The sequence below is a fragment of the Charadrius vociferus genome, unplaced genomic scaffold (assembly GCF_000708025.1).
Source record: "Charadrius vociferus isolate BGI_N301 unplaced genomic scaffold, ASM70802v2 scaffold260, whole genome shotgun sequence".
Lineage (NCBI taxonomy): Eukaryota > Metazoa > Chordata > Aves > Charadriiformes > Charadriidae > Charadrius > Charadrius vociferus.
Genome location: NW_009646410.1, coordinates 1,405,934 through 1,430,241, shown reverse-complemented (window position 1 = coordinate 1,430,241; position 24,308 = coordinate 1,405,934). Strand labels below are relative to the sequence as shown.

Sequence of the window (24,308 nt, the reverse complement as noted above, 5' to 3'; positions counted from 1 at the left end):
GTTTTAGACTGCCTGTAAGGTCGTTTGAGGCCAGGAGGACAGGTTGCAAAAGCATTGGCCAACGGGTCAACTAAAGACACGAAAAAGTGGACACCGAGGGGAAGCCTCGTCCTGCCTGCAACGGCCTCTGGATTAGGTCTTGTCGCCTTCTCGTCCGCAGGTCTCCAAGGGGAAGTCGGGATCTTTAATCCAACAGGCGTTGCAGTGGTAGCATCTTGAGTACAGACAACCAGCAGAAGCCAGACGAACATCTCGCCCACCACGCCGGGGCTTTCCCAGCCCTTCCAGATCGAAGCGCCAGGAGATAAATCCCCAGACCCGCTCTGGGCAATGTCACCGTAGTGCTTTGCATTTACAGATCAATAGAAACAAATCCTTGTGCTTTCATTACCCTTCTTTCCCTGCTGCCACCTGGGCTGGGATGGGCATGCACATGGGAACGTGGCTGCCCGGGATCTTTGAAGCTTTCTTCTGTGGACGTTCAGAGCAGTGAGCACGTCGAGGGGTGCGGAGCACTGCGCAGGAATCACAGCTCACACCCCAGGAGGAGCACCCTGACCCCGCGGCTGAGGCACTTTTATTTATTTCACCTTAGAAACAGGAAAGGGGGGGGGGGGGGGGGTTCATTGGAGCCAAACTGTAAGCTATTGGAGGTACTCTGGACTGTAAAAATAGGATTTGTTAGGGTAATTGAGTGGAATGGAAGAAGTGCTTTCTGTTCCTATACGCACTCAGCCAGGGGTCTCATTAGCGATGGGTAATAACTAGTGTAGTGTCCGTTTTAATGAAAGCACTTGGTAACAACCTGAACCCTTCAGAAAGTGAAAACCACCTTGTGGAAATAACAAGAAAAGTTTGAATAACAAACAAACAAAAAAAAAGCTAGATCTTTCTACCCCTCTCCTTCAGCCGTCCGTCCTTCCCTCCCCTTCTATGCAAACACAGACCGCGCCACAGCGCACCAGTAGGTTTTGGCCACATCTTGGCTGTGTTCACATCCCTTTTCCGACTCCAGGCAAGGAGTCAGAACTGCTCCCTTCTCTCTAAACTGTATTTAATAGAGCATGCATCCTTGGGGTTGTGTTATCCCTTCGCGCAGCCTAGTTAGTTTAATTATCCATAGATTTAACAAAGGTAAATAAATGGATAAAAATCAGGTGTCTGCTCAAAGTCGCGGTGAGAACAGCGATTTCTACCCCAGCCTCTGGACATGGAGTAATAGCTGCGACTCGGTCCAGTTCATTTTGCGAGCTGGAAGGTTTCCAGAAGTATCTATTATTCAAAGCAGTTCTGGTATTTATCATGGGGATTTGTAGTGAATGGTAATGCGTCAGCAGCACAGAATGCTTCTTTATATTCCTTTTGTCCAATTTTAATGCCAAAGATATTTTGGGGTTTGGCTAATTGTTGCAGCTTGCAGTTCATGGGCTAAATCAGATAACAAAGGCAAAAAGTGATCTTCCATCATGTCTCTCTATTCAGCGTGTTAGCGGCAGGGCAAGCACCAGGGCTCGGTCGGGGCTGCAGCCCGGCTGCTCCGTACGGGGCCAAGTACATCCGCAGAAATCTAAAGTCAAAGGAATTACTCCAGATTTCCACCGGTGGAACAGCGCAGTTCAGTTAATTTGAGCCAAATGTAAGATATTTGGGAAATAAAACCCGAGCATTTCCAGCCTAAGTCCCATCAAATGCTTTCTCCGCGAGGTCCAGGCGCGCATCAACTGCTTACAATCAGGCTGATTGCAGCTTAAGCCTGCATTATGTTCAAAGCGATCTATCAATTATGTGGTTTAAATCATATCTATTTGTTCATAAAACACACCTGGACGGGATGAATAAAGATGCAGGGCAGCAGGGGGGAGGAGAACAACACTACTCTTGAATTCAGTCGCCAGTGACTTAGACCAAATCTCCCCGGGTAAGACCACCCAGGCTCCCCCCGCCGGGACGCGGGCAGGGGCCGGGACGCGGTGTGATGCCGGTGCTGCCTTCCCCCGGCAGCGCGCTGACAGGACCCTCCGATCCCACAGCAAGGAGAGCTGCTGAGAAATAGCTGCTTTTCTTTTTATTTTTTTTTTTTATTATTTTTTTTTTTTAGGACTTCCAGATATTAATGTAGTTCTGAGGGCAGGATGAAAGGCAGTCGGCATTAAAAGATGACTGATGTACTCCTCAGAGTAAGGGAGAGGCTTAGATTTATAAAAGATTTATTATAAGGAATAGGGCGGGGGGGGGAAACGACGGACGAAGCTGAAAAACGCTCTATGAGTGGCGATGGACCCCCAGGCAAGCTGGAAGCTGCACAGAGCCACTCGGGACCTGATTATTCAATTTAAATATGCAGCGGGGGCAGCGGAGAGGGTTTGGGGAGCGGCTGGACTGCGCGCCACAGAAAACAACAACAACAAAAAAGTACAATAGGCAACGGGGAAAGGAGCTGCAATTGCAATGAGGATTTTGTCCCCTGGGAGGAGGGGACACATTTGGTCGCAGATTCAATGTTTCCCTCACTTTCTGCTCTGAGCGCTCAGCAATTTGGGTAGAAAAGCATCCAAAGATCCAGCAGATGCGAACAACAAAGACCTCGCAGCACATCCCCGATCTCGGTCACGGCCACGTGAACCCAACCAGGCGGCAGACCGCTCGCTCTGTGAAGTTTCTCCTTGTCCGCATGCACGCAATAAAGAACAGATTTCAGCTCCCTGATTTTGTACTGCTGGGGAGAAGAGCTACCAGGGGCCTGATTCTGGCCCCTTGGAGGGATGTAAATTCAGAATAAACTCATTGAAGGCAGCGGAGCGGCACTAATATAATGGGAGCCTGGGAGATCCAAACGGAGCCTTTGCACTTCCTTTTATTTCTGCGCAGAGGCAATCAAAACCAGCCAGCAAGGAGAGATGTGAAGCTTTGTTGCAGAAGGGCATATTTAGGATTACTTTGATCTGAATAACAGTTGAGTTCTTTTCTTCTTTTGTTGGTGGGGGAGTTTTGAATTTTATTTTTTCCATTTAAAAAATAATTACTTTTTTTCCTGACTTTGTCAAGGCTAATTTAGGGGCAAAGCATCCCCCCCAAACGTCAGGAGGGAATCACAAAGGGAAGCTCTGCAACCTGGGGGCTCATTTCGCTAATCTAAGCAATATTTTCCAATCTGGCTGGTTTAGTGATCTGCAGTGAAAGGCATATTTTGGAGCACGGGGAAAGGCACCAGCCAGCTGGGTCCCAGTTGGGGCTCTACCATGGGCTGGGGCACAACTTTTTTACCCTATTTTGCCTATTCTTTCCCTCGGCATTTGGTTACGACCACTCCATGGGAGAGGACTGAGGCACCTTTGGTCTAACTCTGTGTGGCCAGACCTCGGCACACAGAGAAGACGTTTGGTTTACGCTAAAAGCAGCCACCGTAATAAAGATTAAAAACATGCATCTTATTCAACAGCCTATTGTCAGCACTGGCCGGGGCTGCGGGGCGGGGTGGGATGGGACAGGAGGGACATGTCCCATCACCCAATGTCCAGCGCAAGGGGGGCTGCTGGCTTCTGAGCTTGCGGGGGGAAAGGAAGGGACCTGTGAGAGGTTTGGACCAGGTGAGCTGGAAAAAGCAGCAGATGTTGGTGCATGGAAATAAAAAAATCCCTAGCTAGCAATAAAGAGCATGGTCTCTTGATCACTTTTAATAGTGCTTTTTCCAAAAATAATTAGTGCTCCTTTTCTTAAAAATTCAATTTATTTTATGGAGGTTAAAAACCAGGTTAAGACAATCAGTAAAAATCCCAGGCTGAGGATCCATGCTGGAGATGTAATGGGATAATGGCTTTTTTTAAAGGCGATTCACAGCTGAGTGACTCCGTTCTGCCAGCACTAACTCTCTTTCTGCTCCTGTTCCTCCTCTGGAGTCACCACTGCCTTTTGCATCCCTTCACACGCTCCAAATTCCATTTTCATTCAACAAACTCAGTGAAATACAGTAAAGTCATGTCCACAAGCTGCAGCTTTCATGTTTTTCAGTACCGCCCCAGTTACCATCATGTGGCTCTACCCAGAAACCATCCGCTTCACCAGCGGAAAGAGTTACCCCCTGGGGATGACACATCAGACTGTCACATTTTTAAGCCTGAGAACAAGGTAAAGTGAAAGAAAGAGGTAACCTGGGAAAAGCAGAACTCCCCCCTAAAAATCCCCAAAACTGTCCTGGGAGCATCCCGATGGGACAGACCCCGTGGCATCCTGCCACCAGCTCAAGCCCCTTTCTGCCAGCCATGCAAAAAAGCTTGGAAAAGCAGCCAAATTCCTCTTATACCCTTAAGATACAAAAACCCACCTGGAAAAAGAGACCCTCATCCTTTCCCTGCACTTGCAGCCCTTTTAGCTAAAATGGCACTTTTCATGCCTGTGAAAGAGAGATGCTTATTGGACTAATGCCTCTTCATATGGAAATTAATGCAAAGCCTTTGAAATTACCACCATCTCTACAGACTACTGCTGCCATGGGAATGGGGGGCCAAACCCTGCCCTTCCCTTTCCGTTCCTGCCCATGTCAACAGAAATTGTCTGCTGCTATACACGGGGGCAAAAAGCTGAATAAGTTTTGGAGAGCAGGCAAAGTCACTTGTTTTGTTGTGGGTGTTGGTTTTGTTTTTTTTTTTCTAAAGAAAAAATGAAACCATGAAAGCATTTATTTCCAAGAGACAGCCTTTGCTCTGCACCTTTTAGTGGTACCTGGGGAGTTTTGCCCTGATCTCTCCATCATGAACCATCTGATATTGCACTGAAATACTTAATATGATGCCAACCCCTCTTCTGGTGGCATCCACAGCCCAGAGACCTTCTGGTGCTCTTCTGGTTGACTCTCAGTCTGGTCTAGTGGTGATGGTGAGACCTAGTCCCTGCCACAGGCCATTGCTTCCCACTCATGCACTCCTGAAACAGGTACAAGCATCACTTTGACAAGGAAAAATGCCCAAAACGAGCACTTGGCATTTCCTTACCATGTTGCCCTCATCATCGCCGTCATCACAGTCCTGTCGGGGGTCATCCAGGTGGAGCTGGTGCAGAAGCAGACCCGGAGAGGTCTTCCCATTGCAGTCCTGGTGCTCGGAGGTGGAGGTCCGGCTGCTGTGCATACTGCTGGTCCGGTACAGGGAAGGCACCTGCAGGGTATCCTGGAGGTCGAAGGAGCCTTTTGTTTCCAGCGACTCCATGCGATGAGGCAAAGAGCCGTTGAAGCTGCCGGCCCGGCTGGAGTGCTCCTCATCGGAGCTCTCCCCTTCCTCCGAGCTCTCCTTCCCCTCGCCGGAGAGGAGGGATCTGCGCTCCCCACTCTGTCCCCGGCGCTTGAGGCTGGGGGCCCGGCCGATGCTGTTCCAGCTGGAGCGGCGGCTGTTCCAGCTGCTCCCGGCGCTCCAGGGGCTGTGCGGGGAGCTGCGGGTGCTGGGCTGCAGGAAAGACAGGGAGAACATCAGCCCCGTGCCACCCGCCCCATGCCAGGCCGCTGCTGTGCGAGCTGGGGCGGATGGATGGACAGACAGTCCCATAAGCCTAATGGACACCCGCTGAGCATCCACAGGAGGAGGTGACGCGAGTACCGGGGACTTGAGCTCGTAGGCAGCAGGGTCCATGGAGACGCCGCTGGCCCGGCGGGACTCGTAGCCCTGTGCTGCATCCCCAAACATGGCGCTCTTGGGCATGGGCATCGGCGTGGCAGCAGTGTGTATGATGAGCGGTGGGGTCAGGCTCTTCTTTAGCTCCGGGTGGTCACTCAGGGCCATCACTGGAAGACACAAGTGGGTTTTTGGTGTCAGCTCGAGGGGCACATCTACAACCTGCTCCCCGGCAGGCAAAGCAGATGCACAGGGACGGCTCTCCTCCAAGCATCAGGAGCATGGAGGCCAAAAAGCCCTTCTGGAGAGCTGAGAGCCTGTCCTTCAGCCTGGCAGGGGAGCAGGGGCACGTAAACCAGGAATGGGATCAGGTGCCAATGGGAGAGAAGAGCAGATGCAGACTGTCACCTGCTGCCCCTCAACCCTCCAACCAGCACTCCTTGCCCATGCCGGGCTCCCTCCATCCTCCTTCCTGGCAGGTCCTGCGCTTCTGCCCCTACAGAGAGACCCCAAAAGCCCAGACCTTGGGTTTGGCGAGGAGATTACAACCCAAATACCATCACGTCTCTCTCCATCTGCATCCCAGGATCCCACCCCATGCCACAAGCCTGCTGAAATGTCGAGCGTGCCACAGCTTGGACTACATCGCTCTTGCTGGGATGGCTTTTTCCTTCGGGACACATTGTTTTCACAGCAAAGCAAGGTTTCTGCGGAAGGGCCTCTCCTCCCAGGGTGGTTACTCACAGGCTGGATTGGACAAGTTTTTCTTAAGTCCTCCCTCCTCTTCCAGGCTGCGGGGGAAGAGATCGCCATCGGAATCGGACTTGGAAGCATCGCCCTGGAGCAAAACAGAGGGCTTCAGCAAGGAGGGAGACGGGCCGTGGTGCACGGACACCCCTCTGAAAAAACCATTTCCCATCTCCGACACCACACCTACGGATCCACTGAATTTCGTACCACGATGCAACATCACCTTTCACAAAATGACGCATGCACATATTTATACCACAGACTAATTAACCTCCTACCAGGAAGACAGACTGCCTCTGGCTCCAAACGCAGTCCCAGAAAGGGATCAGAAAAAAACAAACCATTGCTTAATTTTTGCTGCTGGAATTGCATACTGGGCAGGTATTAGGGAAGGACAGGTATCTGATGAGCAATTTTGGGACAAAAATTGAACCTACTCATTTCTCTTACTTTATAAGCTTAAAACTCTCCGTTTGTGGTTCTTTCTACTGATGCTTCGATGAAGCGATCCAGGGTTCGGAAGGGGCACAAGGGACCCTGACTGTCCAGTGCAGCTGATGGGCACGTGTGGATGGACGCCCCACCAGCGCAGAGAGGATTCAGGTGGCAGAACCTGATAGCGACTGCCCTGGGTGGCTGTTCCCCTCCCAGCTGCAAACCACAACAGAAGCAGAAGTTTGGGGGATTTAGGAATTTAAATAAATTCCACTCTTTCATTTCAAATGCTGCAGGTTGAGCGAGAGCTGCCGGCTTTGACATGGACCCATCCTCAGAAGGAGAGAGAAGAGGTTTACCACCACTTGCAGCGCGGTGCCCAGGCTCTGGCTCAGTCTTGCGGCATGGACCTGATTAGGGACATCCCTGCGCACCCCACTGATTCTGTTCTTTGGCACTGCAGAAAGGCGCTTAGGGTGTGGTATAGTCAGGGTACACCCGACGGGCGATGGTGCTTGCCAGAATGACGCCCATCCAAAGGAGGAGGATTCACGGCTGAAACCAATGCTCTGGCAGAGGGCACCAAGCCCCGTCGCGACGTACACGGGGAGGGAGGAGAGGTGGGAAGGGAGGGAGGATGCTGGGATGAAAGAAGCCAAGCAGATCCTCACTTCAGCTGGGAGAGACCAGGAGCCCCGGAAAACCCCACAGAGGCTCAGCTGCGTCCCCAGGAGCCCTGACCAGTGCTGCGGAGGTTTGGTGCTCGGGTACCTGTTGGTTGTAAAACTCAGAGGGGCCCCAGCATGGGACAGGAGGAAGAGGTGGCATCTGACACAAGGTCCAGCGCCCTGCACCTCTCTGTTAAGCAAAACCCCAGAAGGATGAGCCCCAACACTCCCCCTGTAGGGTCATTACACAGTTAAGGGTTTTTTTCCAGGCAGACTGCACACTCTCAGACACACGTTTTTAAGGCAAAAGAGCGTGACGTGAAGTGTTGGCTCAAAACTTCCCTTCCTGAGGATCCAGGACTTCTGTGCTATTCAGGGAAGCTCATCCTGTAGGACTCAGACTGGGAAGGTCAGGGATGCACCTTGCAAGGGGGAGCAGTAAAGTCAGGCCGGCCTGAACTTCGCTGGAGTCAAAACCATGTCTCCGTAGGAGCAGGGGCTCCAGCTGGCTCCAGGTACGCTCCCCACGGAGGCTCCGGGCTCAGCCCGTCAGCGGGCCTGCCAGGAATTACTCATTCTCCCTAACGGGTTATTAAAAAGGAATAAATAACAGGAAGAATTTTATGTGATTTGTATTCCTGGAGTGCTCTTTAACAGCCCAAAGGAAAGTTTTAGGGGGCACGATGAGATGTGTGCCGAGATGGAAAAGCAGAGCCACATGGGGACTTCCCACCCCCCTCCCCAGCACCAAACCCCACGCAGGGCGGGCAGAAAGCGTCCCCTCTGAAACACCACGTGCCAGACTCAGTGCGGTGCAGGCAAGCATCTCGCAGCCGGGGCTGCTGCCCATTACCTGTTCTTGCACTCCCAGTTTGCCTTTCTGGATAGAAAAGGGGTTATGAGAGAACAGGGAGTTAAAATTCTTTTGGGAAAGGAGGGTACGTCAAGATGGACCGGACTGTACAACGGCTAAACCAGCCTGTACCAAAGGGGACTGACACACTGGGATACGATGGGAAAGGGCTTTTGTGCTGAAGGAAAAGCCAGACTTCTCGGAAAGGACAGAAAGGGAAGGGAGTGGTAAAGAGAAAGATGAGGTTGGCAGAAGAGTAAGGTTTGGAGCGTGCTGCATTTCAGAGATCCACGGCTTCCTCAGACCTGAACAGGACCATTGCGCATCCTGACCTGCACCGTAACGCAGCACCGCGCTGGCGATCCCAGCGTCCCGGCCAGCCTTTCTGGGACATGCCACCGGCGCAGCTGCCACTGTCCTACCAAGCACGAGGCTCCCCCCACCACGTGTCCACAAACAGGCTTGATTCCAGGTCCCTTCGCTCCTGGGAACCCTCCTCCGCCTGCGTGATGGAGGGAGCGCTTGGCAGGCATGCCCAGCAGTCAGCATCACCCTCCGCATCCCTCGGGAGGTCCCCGGGATGTGACCGCGCTGTGGAGGGGCTGTGACAGCCCCACGGGGAGCCTTCCCCAGGGCAGACATCCAGAAAGGGGTGAGCGAGAGCCGGGGCTGGAGCCACATCAACCGCCTCGAAGCACCCACCTTAATTTAGCTGGCACCCCCAGAGAAGGAAGGGACTTAAAATCAAGGCTGACTCAACAATGAGGACGACAAAAAAAGAAAGGAAACAAAAAAGAAACAAACCCCAAAACACCCAAACAACCCCCAAAAGAACAACAGCTACTACAATGAGAACAGCACCACGGTGTGTGACCAGGCACCACGAGAGAGACAACCACGGCGGGCGGTGGGACGTGCTGTGTACGTACCCCCGACGAGTCGACAGGCAGCTGAATACAGCTTAACTGCCCACTCGCGTCTTCTCGCTTGGAGATCTCCTGAAGGAGAAACGGGGGGAGGGAGGGGGGAGGAAGGGGAAGGAGGGGTTCAATTTTCACAGTTTCAACAGCAGGACTGAATGGGGAATCAAAAAAAAAAACCAAACCCAACCAAAACACATGAGAAAAGGCAGGGAAGGAAGGGGGGAGAAGGGCAGCGTGTGGCCATGACGGAGAGCCGGGCTGGGACACCGACTCCTCTGGGTGCAGGGAGGGGGTGGAAGATCTCCGATGGAGCGAAGCCCTTCGAAGGGACCAGCCTTACCTTTAAATTAAGTGTTTCGAACAGAGCTTGCTTCAGCTCCTAAGTGATAATTGTGCTAATGAAACACCAGCTAATTATTGAAAACATGATTATTTTTTAATTTTTTTTCTTTTGCAGCTGCATAATGGGATCTTTATTTATTATGCCTTCATTAAGCAGCAATGGAGGCTTTTAATGAATGTTTAACACCATATCAGTCCTCTTACAGCCAGGTGAAATGTCGAGTTTAAGGAAAGCCACCAGAACCTGCCGTGAGTTCAGGTCCCTCCTCACCCCCATTAGTGGAGACACCCGTTTGGGTGCCCAAAGGCAGTGGAGGCTACGGGCAGGGGGGGCACAGCCCCATCCTGGGGGCGCTTTGCCACACGAGCAGCCTCACCATCTCTTCCCAGCACCAGAAGTCAGTCTTCTCCTACCCATTTGGCATGCACACGTCATTTTTTGACCTCACTGTGCTTCCCCTTCTTCCAGGTGGCTCTTCAGACGCTCCTCAGCACGTTTCGGCAGTGTGGCCATGCCCAGTCCCGTCCCACGGGGCCGTGGGAGGTTACACACTGTGGCAGGAGGGCACAGGTTGTCCCACCGGCTTAATTTCTTGCCATATAGGACAACTGATCTTTCCTCCAGTTGCTACATGGGATGCAAAAACTCACCCCACTCTAGGCTGGGATGAAGAGTTTAAGAAAAACTGATCAGCTTTGGGATCTGGATGTGCCAATAGTGTCTTGCTAGCGATGTAACGGACACTTAATTTAAAGTTTTTGGTTGTGTACAGAGAGAGATGTGGAAAAGCCATTGCAAGAGAAAACTTTTCCTTCATAAAGAAAATCCCACTGAAACCAATAGGAATGCAAAAGGTAAGAGATACAAGAAAAACACTACCCAAAATCCCTACTGCGGGAGAAGGGACCGCTCCCTCTGGCTGAAGCCCAGAAGAAGCCAAGGTCCGTATTTCTCCGAGGATGCTACACCCAGCGAGCAGCTATCGTCCTCCTGCAGAGGAAAGGATGGAGGTGCTGGAGGAGGTTCCTGGGGTGCCAGGGAGGGAGGGGGGCACAAAGGAGGGGAAGGGACAAACCCAAGAGGGAGGATGGCCAGGGACAAGGAGCCACAAAACCTGGGAGGATTACCAATGGAAGAATACGCTTTGGAGATAATATTATCAGGAATTCCCACGGGAGAGGAGCTTTATGCCTGACAAAGAGGAGTCATTGCTTGCTTCAAAGAGAAGTCCCCAGGGCAGGGATCCACGAGGTCAGGCAGCAATTTCAAATTAGCAGCTCCATCAAACAGAGTGTCCCCCCTCCCCGCTCACCTTCCCCGCACCAGCGCCAGGCTCAAGATAAAGCAGAGAACGCCCTGTCAAAAATAACCACGTTGCATAAAGTCCTGCGTGCGCCTCTTGCAAGAGAGAAGCAGGTTACCAAATAAAAAGAAAGGAGTGGGGGAAAAAAAAAAATAAAAAGTCCCCTCCACCCTGCAAAATATATCGCTCTGTATTTAAAGTTTGGAACAGGTCCTTTTTGTTTCTCAACTGCTTATATACATCTGCTGCCTAGCAACTGGGGCTGCAAAGCCACGCACTAAAATTAACGAGGTGCTTGCAGATTGAGGAAAGGCACTCAAGGACCAGGGAGATAAAGGCAGCAGCCCTGGGATTGTGTTTCAGCCCAGAAATCTGAAGGAGAATGGAAAAAAAAAAAAAAAAGAAAAAAACCACCCCAACCCAACTCAGAGGAAGGGTCAAGTGCAATCACAGGAGGGGTTTGGTTACAGCGAGAGATGATCTCTCTATTAATTCTGCTTAGGAGAGGATCCTTTGTGTGCTGGCTAGCAAAAACCAGAACAAGATCTGTTTGCAAAGCTGAATAAACATAAACCAGCAAGGCCAGACCTGGCTTCCGACCTCCAGCAGACATTTGCTCCCCATCTGCTGCAGAAAACTTGGGTTGAGCCGAGGGATCTCTTGATCCCATTGCAATTTACTGGAGGAGCGTGGAGAAATCAGAGCAACGAGGACGTGGAAAGAAGATTATTATTAAAATGCCATCATCAAAGTCTGAGATATAAAACAGCACCGCAAACAGAGTCACAACTTATAGAAATCTGGTGAGAGTCCATTGGAACTGCCACGGTTGGGCAGAATTGGCCAGAGAGGGTTTGATCTTTGGAGGCTGTGCTGGATGCTGGTCCCTGCACTCGCCTCTCGATACCGGCACGAGCATCGCTGGCTTCAGGCTGTCTCAGTGCTTTCCTGAACCAGAAGTTACTCCCAGATTTACGCTGCCCTTAAAGCACATTTGCAGCTTACATGGAAACCCTGGAGCTGTTTGGAGCAGCCGGGCGCTGCCCCAGCAGAGGAGAAGGGGCGACGGGGCAGGGGACGGGACAGCCCTGCTGCGAAACCCAGCTGGCGGCAAATTTGACGGGATGCTGCAGGCGGTTCCCCCGACTCCAGGGGAGACGTACCCTTAAGGACACGGTTATTGGAATAAAATTGCAGCGCGTTAAGCCGGGGAGTTATGCCACGGTACCAGCTGGCCGCAAAGCGAGCGCGGGATAAAATTGCTGCCCAGGGAAACAGGCGGGCGGCGTTGGGTGTGCGGGAGCGGGAGCATGCCGGCGGGCAAACGTGGGGATGCTCTAGCAGGAAAAACCGGGCTGAGCCAAGGACCAGAGGTGTCAGCCTCCCTCGAGGGAGAGGGGTCGGAAAAGGGGCTGCTGCATTCAAAGGCTGCGTCCTTTCCTCTAAGCAGCGGGTGCAGCGGGTGATCTCCCACTTCGGCGACCTTCAGAGAATCAATTTGCCAGACTGAACAGACAAAGGTTCAGTTTCGAAGCCGTCATCACAAGCAGACAAGGAGCTTTCTACCTCTTCTCGCTCGGGCAAGGGAACATTGTGCTATGCGGGAGAACCTGGCAGTGACCTTCCCTTCGGCTGAATGGTGCGGGGGGGGATTTACAGACAGAAACAGCTACAACAATAACAATTAAGAAAGAAATGCACCAACATGGAGAGACATGATACAAAAAATTAAAAGTATTTCTTCTTGCTATCTCCTGGTACAACACCATTCATATAACTCTAAACTGTGCTCCCAAAATAATAATAAAAAAACCAGTTCTGTGCATAGCTATTCATAGGGTGGTAGGATATTATGATACACAAGCAGTAAACCTTAAATAATATTTAGTCATCCCAGAACGCTTATAAAAATCAGAGATAGCCTGTGAAAGCACAGCCTATACAAGCAGGTCCCAGTGAGCAGCTTTAGGCTGTGTTTACCTCTCTGAACCCCTGGGCAGGGCGTAAAGGTCCTCTGCCCTCACTGATGTTCTCAGACAGTCGCCCAATTTTTGCCGAGAGTGGGTGGGCACTGCAGGTCCCCCACTCCGGGCACTTGGTGACGTGCTCACTGGCTTCAAGTTGGACAGTTGGGAAGGCAGTAGGGATGCAAAAAAGGTCCAATTCAAACCTAAGTGCCCCCCCCTTTTTTTTGCCTCCAGCAATCCGGAATCTCTCATGGAGGTTCCCAGCCCGAGGAAGCAGCTGGCAGAGACCAGAAATCGTGTACTTTACAATGCACAGAGCATTGCAGGGCTGGAAACGGGAAGAGCTCCATGAACGCGTACCATCAAAAAAGACAATCGTGTCACTAATCTCTCACCAGCCTGCGTACGTTTTCAGGAGGGGCTTTTAATCTGGCTGACAAACACGATGAGAACTGCTTCAGAGACACTGTCATAGCAGCGATCCCATCCGCAGTGCCTGACTCACCGCTGAATTCCCACTCCTGCATTAATGCTAACAATGCTTTTCATTTAAGCCCTTCATTTAGAGGGCTTGCAGTATTAAATTGCACCGTGGCTAAGAAAAAAAAAAAAAAGAAAAGAAAGAAGATCTAATATTTTACCCCACTTTTTTCATGTGCCACTGTCGTAAACGCATTGCTGTCCATCTCAGAAATCAAATTCCAGGATCAGGAGGCCCTGAAACTTTAGAAGAAAGCAAAAGCACGAGCGTGAGGACATTACCTCTGTCTGGAAACCCTCTACCAGGATGGCCACCAGCAGGTTAAAGAGCACGTAATTCCCAAACGTCATGAGAGCGATGAAGTAGAGAGCAGCCCAGGAGGAGGTCGATGCCATGCCGTTGTAAAGGACCTTGTTCCAGTCTTCCTGGGTCAAAATCTGCAGAGGAAGGGTATCAGGAAAATGGAGATACTGGAGGATGGCGTGCTGTTTTCCCCGAGCCTGGCCAGGTACCGGTGCTCTGGATGGGTTAGACAGGCACCCCGCTTTTGGGGTATCCACCATAGCTATAACCACAGGAGGATAAATCTGGCCCAAGCCGCCTTCTGAGCCAGAGAAGAGACAGGACCAAAGCGACCGTGAGTCCCACACCACCAGTAAGGACCCTGCCCAAACTTCCCCGCTCCCACCCGTGCCAGGGGACACGTTCAGCCGTAAGGGAGTGCAGCATCACATGGGCTGGACCTTTCCTTTGGTCGGCCAGAACAGCTAAAAGCCCTTCATAGATCCCACAGTTACAGAGCTCAGAGCCGCTAGAACAAAAAAACTGTACATACCGATCATGGCCTTAAACCGGATTCTGTTCTTTGTCAAAATAGCACTGCAAATGGTCCAGATCTCCTCCTCTCCATCTCCACCCTCTGCACCTATTTTCCCCCACCCTGCAAATGCAAGAGCCTCCTGCCTCAGCAGCCCCTCCTCATTAACTTTCCCCTTTATTCTTGAAAATAATCTGAAACCTCCTGTGTTCCCTCACTCGTGGCTTTGGGTCCTCTCCCTTCCCTGGCAAGGAGCTTCACTAAGCTCTGTCAGATGCTTCAGAAAACAACCCCAGCCCTTGCAGCCCCAAAACACACACAAATTGCGGCGTTTTCCATTTTGTACCTGGAAAACGGTGACAATGGCCCAGAGCAAGGAGTCAAAGTTCTTCCTGTCGGGCAGCGTGTCGCCATCTCGCTCCGAAGCAAACTTACAGCCAAAGAGATGCATTCCCAGGATGCTGCACGGGAGGGAAAGCAGGGGCTCAACAAGAAGACCACAGCACAAACCAGTAATGATACCGCAGGGCCGACTGTCTCCCAGTTTCACCTGTGAAATTCTTTTTTTTTTTTTTTTTTTTTTTTTAAAGATGAATCATTTGTTTGCTGAAAAATACGCCTCGAGATCATGCAAACCAGTTGTGAATTTGGGTCAAATCTGTCAAAGAGTTCCAACCAAAAAGTATGCCTGCTCCTTCTTTTTCCTCTGCTTTGTTTTTCTTAAGTCAAAACATTGTGTTTCAACATTTTCTAAACAAAATGTTTTGACTTTCTGTTTTGCAATGACACATTTTCAGCAAAATATGCTTAAATTGAATTAGGAAGACAAAAAGGATTTCTGTGAAATGCCTGAATGAGACATATCAGGGGACCCGAAACAGCTTTTTCAATTCTGACACGAAAACAGAATACCTCTCATTTTAGATTGATACTAAAAGAATAATTTGTTTTCCCTTGCTTTCGGCCAGTAACCTGAATAATCAAATTATTTACAGCTCTGCTGAGCATCATGGCTGCAAATGGTGGTTTTGGAGTGAAACGTGTCACTGGGAAAAGGGACTTTATTCCATGGAAGAGACTGGCTTCCTTCAAGCTTCCCAGTGCCTCCCTTGCTGGAACGCCAAGGCTGGCTGTTACAAGGAGAAAGACCCTTCCCAAAACCTAGACCAAAATCCAAAAATCTGGGGTTACGCCTGTTTTCAACAATTCGACTTCTCAGAAGAAGAGGCCATGCAAGAGCACAAGCACCGCCACGGCTGACTTTATTTTAGGAACATCGCCCTCTCCTTGGCAATATTTTTAGCACCAGTCAGTAAGTAATGGGACGGCTGTCTTGGGGTGATGTCAAGGAATCATCCAGCTGAAAGATTTTCCTTGTAAATCATCTTGTAGAGACAGATGTCTCATTTGGCCAGAGTTAAGAGAGTTTAGTCAGGGCAGCAAGCCATCACCAGCACTGGCCAGGGATGCTGTTTCTGGCAGAGTTCAGCTCAGCCATGCCCTGGTATGGACTCTTACATCTCCTCACCTCACCATGGGATCCCACCAAAAAACCCAGAGCAACCTCAGGACTGGGAATCAGAAGCACTCACCTAAAGATGAAGATGAAGAGCATCAGCAACATACAGAACGTGGCCACGTTGTCCATGGTCTTCATGAGGACTACAAGCTGGCGCTGGAGGGCTGGCATGAAGCGGACCAGCTTCAAAACTCGCATGAGCCGAAAGGTCCGCAGGACTGAGAGCCCTCCACCTTGCTGGCCCACAATCTCCCACACGCTGAGGGAGAAAAAAAGGTCACTGCAGGCTAAGACAAAGCCTAACGCAAAGGCATGGAGGAGAGGAAGCAAAAGGAGGGTGAAATTTTCTTCAACCTGGAGGAGAGAATGCTCTGGGGAGACCTTAGAGACCTTCCACTCCCTAAAGGGGCTATAGGAAAGCTGGGGGGGATGACTCTTGATCAGGGAGTGTAGCAACAGGACGAGGGGGAATGGTTTTAAACTGGAAGATGGGAGACTTAGGTTAGATATTAGGAAGAAATTCTTTACTCCGAGGTTGGCGAGACACTGGCCCAGGTTGCCCAGAGAAGCTGTGGCTGCCCCATCCCTGGAGGTGTTCAAGGCCAGGTTGAACCTGGGCTGGTGGGAGGTGTCCCTGCCCAGGGCAGGGAGGGTGGAACTGAATGATCTTCAAGGTCCCCTCCAACCTAAAGCATTCTATGGTTCTATGAAATTCAGAGAGAAGAGGGATGGAAAGTGGGCAGAGATGCACTGCCAGTGCCCCTGGTGAGCTGGACTTCATCCAGGCTTGCACAGAGCAGAGCCCCACTAGAGTGTCAAAAACATGCCTGCAAAGCAGTGGCTGCAGCTGCAGGGGCAATTACAGCCTTTGCACAAGCCAAAAACCAGACAGTTGCTTAATCGGGCACTGGTTGTACCATCTGGATCCTGGACTTTCTCAGGACATTGGCACTGATAGCTTTCTGCTTGGGCCTCTCTCTAAAACGACCATAAAATAACCCCAAGATATGTATTAGCAATCATGTCTAAGTGCATTAATTTACAACAGAGAAGTATAAAGTGTCATAGGAAGGCATTTATGCCCACTCTCCATTAGTTTCTGTTTAATTAAACAGCCAAATGAGGGGAAACATGCATAAAGCAAGCTCTAGGTTTGTACCTAATCACCACGATGATCCCATCAAAGATGTTGTATGGATTCTTAATGTAGCCAAAAGGACCGTAAACGAGGACTTTCAACAGCATCTCCAGGGCAAAGAGGCTTGTGAAGACTATGTTGCTGATCTCCAGGGCATTGGTAAGCTCCTCCGGCTGAGGAAAGAAGAGGAGGAAAGGGACACGGTAAACAGCACAGCTTCATATCCAAAATTACAGCTGGAAATACAACAAGCCCCAATATCGTAAGCGTAGGAGCACCGATGCTAATGGCAGAGCGAGAAAATGGCAATAGCCCACTTAAAACCCAGGAGAGCGAAGAAAAATACTATCGGAGTATTTAAGGTTTATACACCCGTTGTAAATTGAGCAGGTAAATCCAGACATGGACTTCACGTTAATCACAGCTTTAGTACGACCACAGGAGGTTTTAGTGGCGCGTACTGAGCCTTAATGCCTTCACATCCCCCAAACCAATTCTCCTCATGCAGAAAGGAAAACCGTACCATTTTCTCACATAAATATCCTTTTAGGGCCTGTCTTTTTATTTAGTATCTCATCAAAAGATTTAAGCTAAGATTTTCAAATGCAGAGATTTGAGGTGCTATAACTGGAATTGCTCAAGAAACCCCTCATTATCAGGAAGCGCCAAATACTGCCACTGAGGAGGAGCCCGATCCTGGCATTCCAGACTACAGTCTAAAAATAGAGGTATGAAAAAACCTTAACAAACAGACTTCCAGTAATCTTAGACCTAAATTAATACCTTTCATGTTTTTCTAGCATATTTCACAGAGGGTTCCCAACAATGCCTGCAGACACCCAGCGCTGTGCTTTCCCCGGCGGGTGGGCGGGCATTATTGGAAAACATATGGCAGAAGACAAAAACCGGTGGCGTAGTCTGTTTAGGATCAGTCAGTGGCAAAGACAGGAGCAGAATCTGCAGTACCAGATCCCTTCTCCCCATTTAACCCCAACACACAGCCGCAACTGCATGTTTCTACTTAAAGGCTTCATTAAAATCAGGAGCCGATGTCCTGCTGGCAGATGGCCGTGGGTCGTGTCAGCAACGCCGAGGTGCCCCATGGGGCGGTGGGCCGGCACAGTTCACTAAACACCTTATGCGCACCGGGTGCTGGATTCATCTTAGGGGTAGTTTGGCACTTACCTCACTCAGATACTTTTCTAAATCCGCCACCCGCGGCTTTAGATGCCTGAACACCGTGGTGGGTTACAGCCCACATGTGCAGGTTCACAGCAGCTACACCATGAGTAGAATGTTGCACCAATGTGCAAAGCATGCGGTTGATTGCTCCCACCACTTACATGAAACACCTTCATGGCTGGCCAAAAACTTGCTACAGCAGACCAGGAGCTGCCACGCCATGGCACGTCCTACAGCACAAGCGGTAGGGTTTGACATGAGATGACCCAACCCCAACCCAGTACCATGGGAGCCGGGAGAGGGGATGGCTCAGGGGCAGGGTCAACACTTGATCAACTGTGTTTCAGAGCCCCAAGAAACTCTAGCGACCCAACGCTTCACAGATATACGCTGGCAAAGAGATAAATCCACATGGACATTCAACTCTTTCTTTCTCGGGGTTGAAGTCTTCAGGCACAGTTAGCCAAGCTCTTTCAGCTTAAGTTCCTCCAACCCAGTGCAACGGTAGATGGGGACCCAAATTGGTCTGATGTTATCTCAGCGTGGTAGTGCAATCCCTGGGGACTTGCACAGATACTGGTGGGAGCTTGTGATGACAAAGCAATGGTCCCAAGATAGCAAAGGGGAAACAGCAGCATCGAAAAGCAATAAAAAAGGAAAAAAAGGAGGTGTTGAACACTTCTTATACCTCAAACATCCTCGCTGAGGAACAGATCCCTTGGCTAGAGTTTGCCAAACACACCAGACTTACAGCCCAAATCCCCTCCTCGCTGATCTAGAGCTGAAATACAAAAGCTCCACCTCCCAATATTAAACGCAGCCCAGGTTAAAAATCATACCTATGGGAACACTCAGGCACAGAGTAATAAATAGGCCGAGAACTTATATGTCAAACTGCACCTCAGGACAATTTCAAATAGCTAAAAGTCTACATTAGTCACCAAAAAAAAAAAAAAAAAGAGGCCAACTCATTCATGAGTGCCCCGGTGCCGAGGCAGGCTGTGCTGTTGTCATTACTGTAGCGATACTGCTGGAAAGGAACCGTGTTCCTGGAAGCTTTCCTTCTCATCCATCAGCGCCACTAACCCAGGCCCCGAAGGCTGATTTCCACCCTCTGTTCCCCCTCTGCGACCGCGCTGCCAAATCTAACCGGCCCTGCAGGCGCAACCCGGTTAAGTCCCTCGATGCGCGAGCGGCGCCCAGCATCTCCCGCAGCCGGGGCATCCCTTCCCTGCGGGGGCCGACATGGAGAACCCAACCAGCCCCAGCAGGGATGTCGCGTTAATAGCGTGGATTAATGAATCTTTGCACTCTGTGAGCACCTTCTTGTTAGAGACGTTACTGGGATGTATAAATCCATGTGGGAGGCGCTGGCAGGACACAGCTGGGTGATGGGGGGAGCAGTATTTACACTGCAGCTCTCCCAGGACCCCCAGCACCCACTGGAAGAGCCGTGACACCCCCCCCCCAGCCCATGAAACATCCCTCCCAGCCCACCCGGCTCATGAAAGCCCCAAACACTCCTGGCACCGGCGCAGGAGGGCTATGGGTCAGCCCGTGCAGCACGGTGATGCTCAGTACCCACAGCAGTGCCAGATCCATCCATCTCCCCCCACTTCACCCCAAAAATGCCGCCTTCCCCACCCCTCCTTCTCCACATACTCTTTTCCACTTCCTTCGCAGGAAACGGTTTTTAATATCTAAGACATTGGGAGCCCAAAACAAAATTGAAGAGTGGGACCTCCTGAACCAGAGGTGAGAATTAATATAAAAAAAAAAAAATAATTTAAGATTAATGGCCAAATTGGGCTGGAAGAGGAAGGGAAAGCTTCCCTTTCACCAGGCCAGGAGAAGAGAAGGGTCTCCAGGGCAGCCTGGAGCTCTGCCAGGGGAGGGCGAGCATCTGCGGGAAGCACACGGCAACCAGACCCGGCTGAAATCACGGAGTTATTTTGCTCCAGAAAACAACACATCCCTAAACAGTTGAGAGGCTGCAATGCAAATTACTCAGAGGATTTTTGCAGCCGGCTGCAGAGCACTCCCCCTCAGAGCCCCTCGAAGCCCACGAGCCCCCTGAAACAGCTCCAGGTCCCTTTCAAGGGACACATCGCTGCAGCCAGTCCGTGGGGTACCCGCCCGGACCCCTGCCACGAGCACCACAGGGAATGATTTATAAAAAAAGAGGTGGGCTGAGATCGTGATGCTGCCCAAGGGGATGACAGCCAGGCAGCGGGGATTCAAACACGTCTGAGAGCACCAGCTACGGGATTTCCACACAGCCATAGATGCGTATAGATAATAAGGCTGTTTATAAGATGCTTCTGCTCTAGAGAAATCACAAACACGTCTGAGACGTCTTTCCTTAGACATCATTACAATACAGCAGGAAAGTGGCTTTTCTCTCCCCTGGGAATTGAAATTGCCATCCCATCCCAAACAGGAATGCAGAGTTTCAGAATTGGCAAACCGAAACAGTTTGTGCCCAAAATTTTGAAAGCTCTCCCCTCCATTTCAGTCCCTATTCCCTTATCCATTTGCTCAGTACTGTAAATCAACTGAAATTAAAAAACATAAATAAAAGTCAGCTTGAAGAAGAACATGGAACTTTTTGTTCCCCAACTGTTCAAATGGACATTTCAAATATCTCAGACAATGTATTTCAATAAATCTTTTTCTTTTTTTTTTTTCAAAGCCAGTTCACTGAAACCGCTCCCCTCCCATGAACAGCTTCAAGTCTGATAAACTGCCATTTTCTGACAATAACTTTCTAATCAAAACAACATTGACCAGCTCGAGACATCATGTACCTGGGAGAGTCACCAATCCCTGGCACACAACCAGCTCCACGGCTCCTCACCGGGTGGGGAGGAAAAGAACCCATAAAATCAAGCAGCTTTCCCTTCCAAGGGCCACACCACAGCAGCCAGGGGAGGTAGCATTTCTCCTTTTACTAAATTATATATGTGAAAAAAAAAAAAAAAACCAACCAACCCCCTCCAGGAACCCCCCCAGAACGGGCATTTTGTGGGGAAGCAGAGCATGAGGTGCAGACCCTGGGGTTTCTTCGCAGCACAAAGCTTCCTGCCCACCACCCCGGTTACAGCACATCTGCCACAGCCTCAGCTTCTCCATTAAGAGAAGAGTCTGCTAATTCTCTCATCAGTAGCAGCAGTGACTAATTAAACACTAAGCATCCTATGATTAAATGAGCAACACCCAGAAAGAGCGAGATACAAGCGCGCTTCAGCTGCGGCACCAAACACCAGCTCTTCTGATGGCTCCTTGGTAAATACTGAATTTTGTTTCCAGGACACCTCGCCTTGCTGGACACACAGCCGCGGTGTCCTGGATAAATCATTCCCTGTTAGCTCTGTGTTTGCGTAGTGTCGATTTGTTGATGTACCAAACGGCGCATTGACAAGGTCTGGCAGCACGCGAAATAAGAGCAGACAGCGCAGCATCTCCCACAGACACCACGCGGCGAAGGAAGGCGGCGGGGACGAGGAGAGCCACCGCGGGCGCCCGCCCAGACGTGACCCCTGCCCGGCAGGGTGGGCAGCGCGGCGGCGAGGAGGGGATGCTCTCTGCAGCCCGCCCGGAGGATTCAGGCAGGGCTGCATGGCACCAAGCAGGGCAGTGCCGTGGGCGGCAGGAGGAGATGTGGGAAGGTGTCTCTAGGTGCTAAGTCTTGCCCTGAGGGGTATCTCACAGCCCGGCACCTTGCCCTTTTTCAGCATTCAGGAATAGGCTATAATGCATTTCTTTGGGGTTTTTTTCTTTTTTTTTAAACTGAGTAGAAGCTCTTGACTGATGTTTCCAGTGGCAGAAGGGACGTGCTGCGTTTCCAGATGGGCACGAGACGGTGGCACATACTACTCCTTCCCGTGCACGGGGCTCCAAGGTGTCTGCTGAGCAAGCGATGCTGCAGGCAATGGGTCGGGAAAAAGGTGAAGACAGGGGCTGGGGTCATTAAAAGCAGAAGCCACAGGGGCGGAGTTCCCCAATTCCTGAAAGACAAGCCCTGCTGCGTGATGAAATGCAACCAAGTGCCCTGGCAGACGGTGCACAGAGCTTACAAGGCTCCTACTCCTGCCTTCCTCCAGCCATGACCCATATAAGGCACAGGTATGGCACAGGCTCTTCATCATCATCCCGCACCCAGCGCCGTGGGCATGTCTGGCACGGATCATGGAATGGTTTAGGTTGGAAAGGACCTTGAAGATCATCAAGTTCCAACCCCCCTGCCATAGACAGGGACACCTCCCACTAGACCAGGTTGCCCAAGGCCACATCCAGGGATGGGGATCCCTCCATCCCTATCTGCCCCTGGCCCATGCTGCGGCCAAGCCTGGTCTTGCCCAGCCCCTGCCCCTGGGGATGTCAGCACAAAAGAGCCAAAGCACCCCTGGGCCTTTCCTCTCTATCTTGCTAACAATAAAATAAAATAGAAAAAACCCACTCTGTCTCGCCACAGCACAGAGGGAGGGATGAGGTGACTGGCCAGGAGGCAGATCTCTCCTGATCCCGACGGCTCTGCTTCCGCAAGCGGATCCAGAAGACCATGAAAACTTCTAACCCATTCAAACGGCTGCAGAATAAAACCTTCTGAAATCATTACCATGGCAACTAAGGAAAAATAACACAGAAAGAAAATACCGACCTCAGCTATTTCACAGGAAACACCAACAACATTTTACTGACTCATCACTTGCAGATTTTTAATATATATATACATAAGAAAAAAAAATAATCAAACGGGTCACACAAAGACGTGATTTTCAATCTGACACGGCTCCACTAAGATCCTCTCCACCCTCCATGTGGGTACAGACACACACCGCGTTCACCCCAAAACAGGAGCCAGACCACGAGTCCTGAGGCAAAATGCAAGAAATTCTGAATGGAAGCAGCTAATGATTAACAAAACGAGGTGCCCTTTTCTGCCCTCTCCCTCAACCTATTCCCCATCACTTATAAGTCATGGCTGGCTCCTCAAGCAACCAACGAGCCTTCTCCGTGCCCTGCCCTCATCGCACCCCCATTATCCCCCCTGCTGTGGTGCACCCGCTGACCCACGGCCATGCGAAAAACCACTTTGGTTCCCTTCGGCAAATACAGCTCCTCTTAGCTCCAGAGCCGCTTGCTACTTTATAAATAGAAACTCAATCCACGCATATTTTCAGCGATGACATTCATTGTCTTTGGGGCTCCTTAAAAGGCATCGGGCTTTAGCTATCGTCCTGGGTCCAGCAGGGTGAACCTGAGCTGCGCTTAATCGGAGCCCAACAGACCGATAGGCTTTCTCTCCTCATCCTTTGCCAAATCGGTTAAAGAAAACAATTCCGAAAGTGGCAGGATTGCAGCGGTTTTTGCTCCGCTCCTCCTGCGGCTGGAAACACGGAAAGGGCTCGCTGCTCGGTGGGCTGGAGGAGGACTGCTGGGAAGTTCAGGATTTACAGGCACTTATTAAAAGGAAACGACTTTGACAGACAAGCGAACAAGTCCAGTTTCATCCCATCACCACATGGGAAAGGAGGATTTTGTTACGGGCTGAATATTTCATGCCACGGCAAGTAATGCTGTAAGAAAGGGAGGAAAGCAGCTTTCATTTCAGAGAAATCAGAGCTGTCTGCACAGACTCCCCTTCCGCCACTAATCTCCTCACCTTCCACCCTTTCCTCCCTGTTCCAATCAACAAATGTCCTTTTCCCACCTCACACCTGTGGGAGGAAGGAGCTGGGTCCCATGGACGTGGCATCTTCTGGTGCAAAACATCCTTTTCTGCCACATCCTTGTTGAGCAACCATGGCCAACAACCAACTTCCCTGTCCCCAACTGCCCACGTGGGGCCGCGTCCCCATACACCTCTGCCTCCTGTCCACCCTGAGCCTGGGCTGCAAATGAGGGGATGAGCCCCAGGTATGATGGAGAACCTCAACAACCAATGCTGAAGGACCTGCCATGAACTACCCCTTCCCAGGACTATAAACAGGACCTCAGACCATGCTCTCCTCCTCCAAGCCCTGGGGCTGTGCTCTCTTTACTGCTCTCAGGAGGCACAGCAGATATTCTCGCCTGAACTCCTTATCTCTCTCAGCTTGAGATTTCTAGATGAATATTATCCCACAAAATGCAAGAAAAACATGAACTGGCTCATCCCTCTGCCCAGGTTTCGAAGGAGCTTAAGCTGAACAAAAGCTGCATTTCCACTTGGTCACACCTTGTAAGTACTTGAGATTTAAAGCCCTCTATTTCTAGTTAATCTAAACCAAGTTTGAAACTTATCTCCCCATTAGTACTTGAGAAGGTACCAGGGGGAGGGAGGAAAT

At 50.7% G+C, this 24,308-nt stretch overlaps 1 protein-coding gene across 1 annotated transcript in view; it reads right to left on the bottom strand.

Moving 5' to 3' along the window:
- CACNA1G (calcium channel, voltage-dependent, T type, alpha 1G subunit) overlaps positions 1-24,308 on the bottom strand; it is a 102,247-nt gene that overhangs the window by 50,433 nt on the left and 27,506 nt on the right. The window contains 8 exon segments of the mRNA XM_009879686.1: positions 4,989-5,435; positions 5,586-5,770; positions 6,345-6,438; positions 8,307-8,333; positions 13,605-13,760; positions 14,487-14,601; positions 15,733-15,918; positions 16,819-16,970. Coding sequence (XP_009877988.1) covers positions 4,989-5,435; positions 5,586-5,770; positions 6,345-6,438; positions 8,307-8,333; positions 13,605-13,760; positions 14,487-14,601; positions 15,733-15,918; positions 16,819-16,970 — 1,362 coding nt within the window.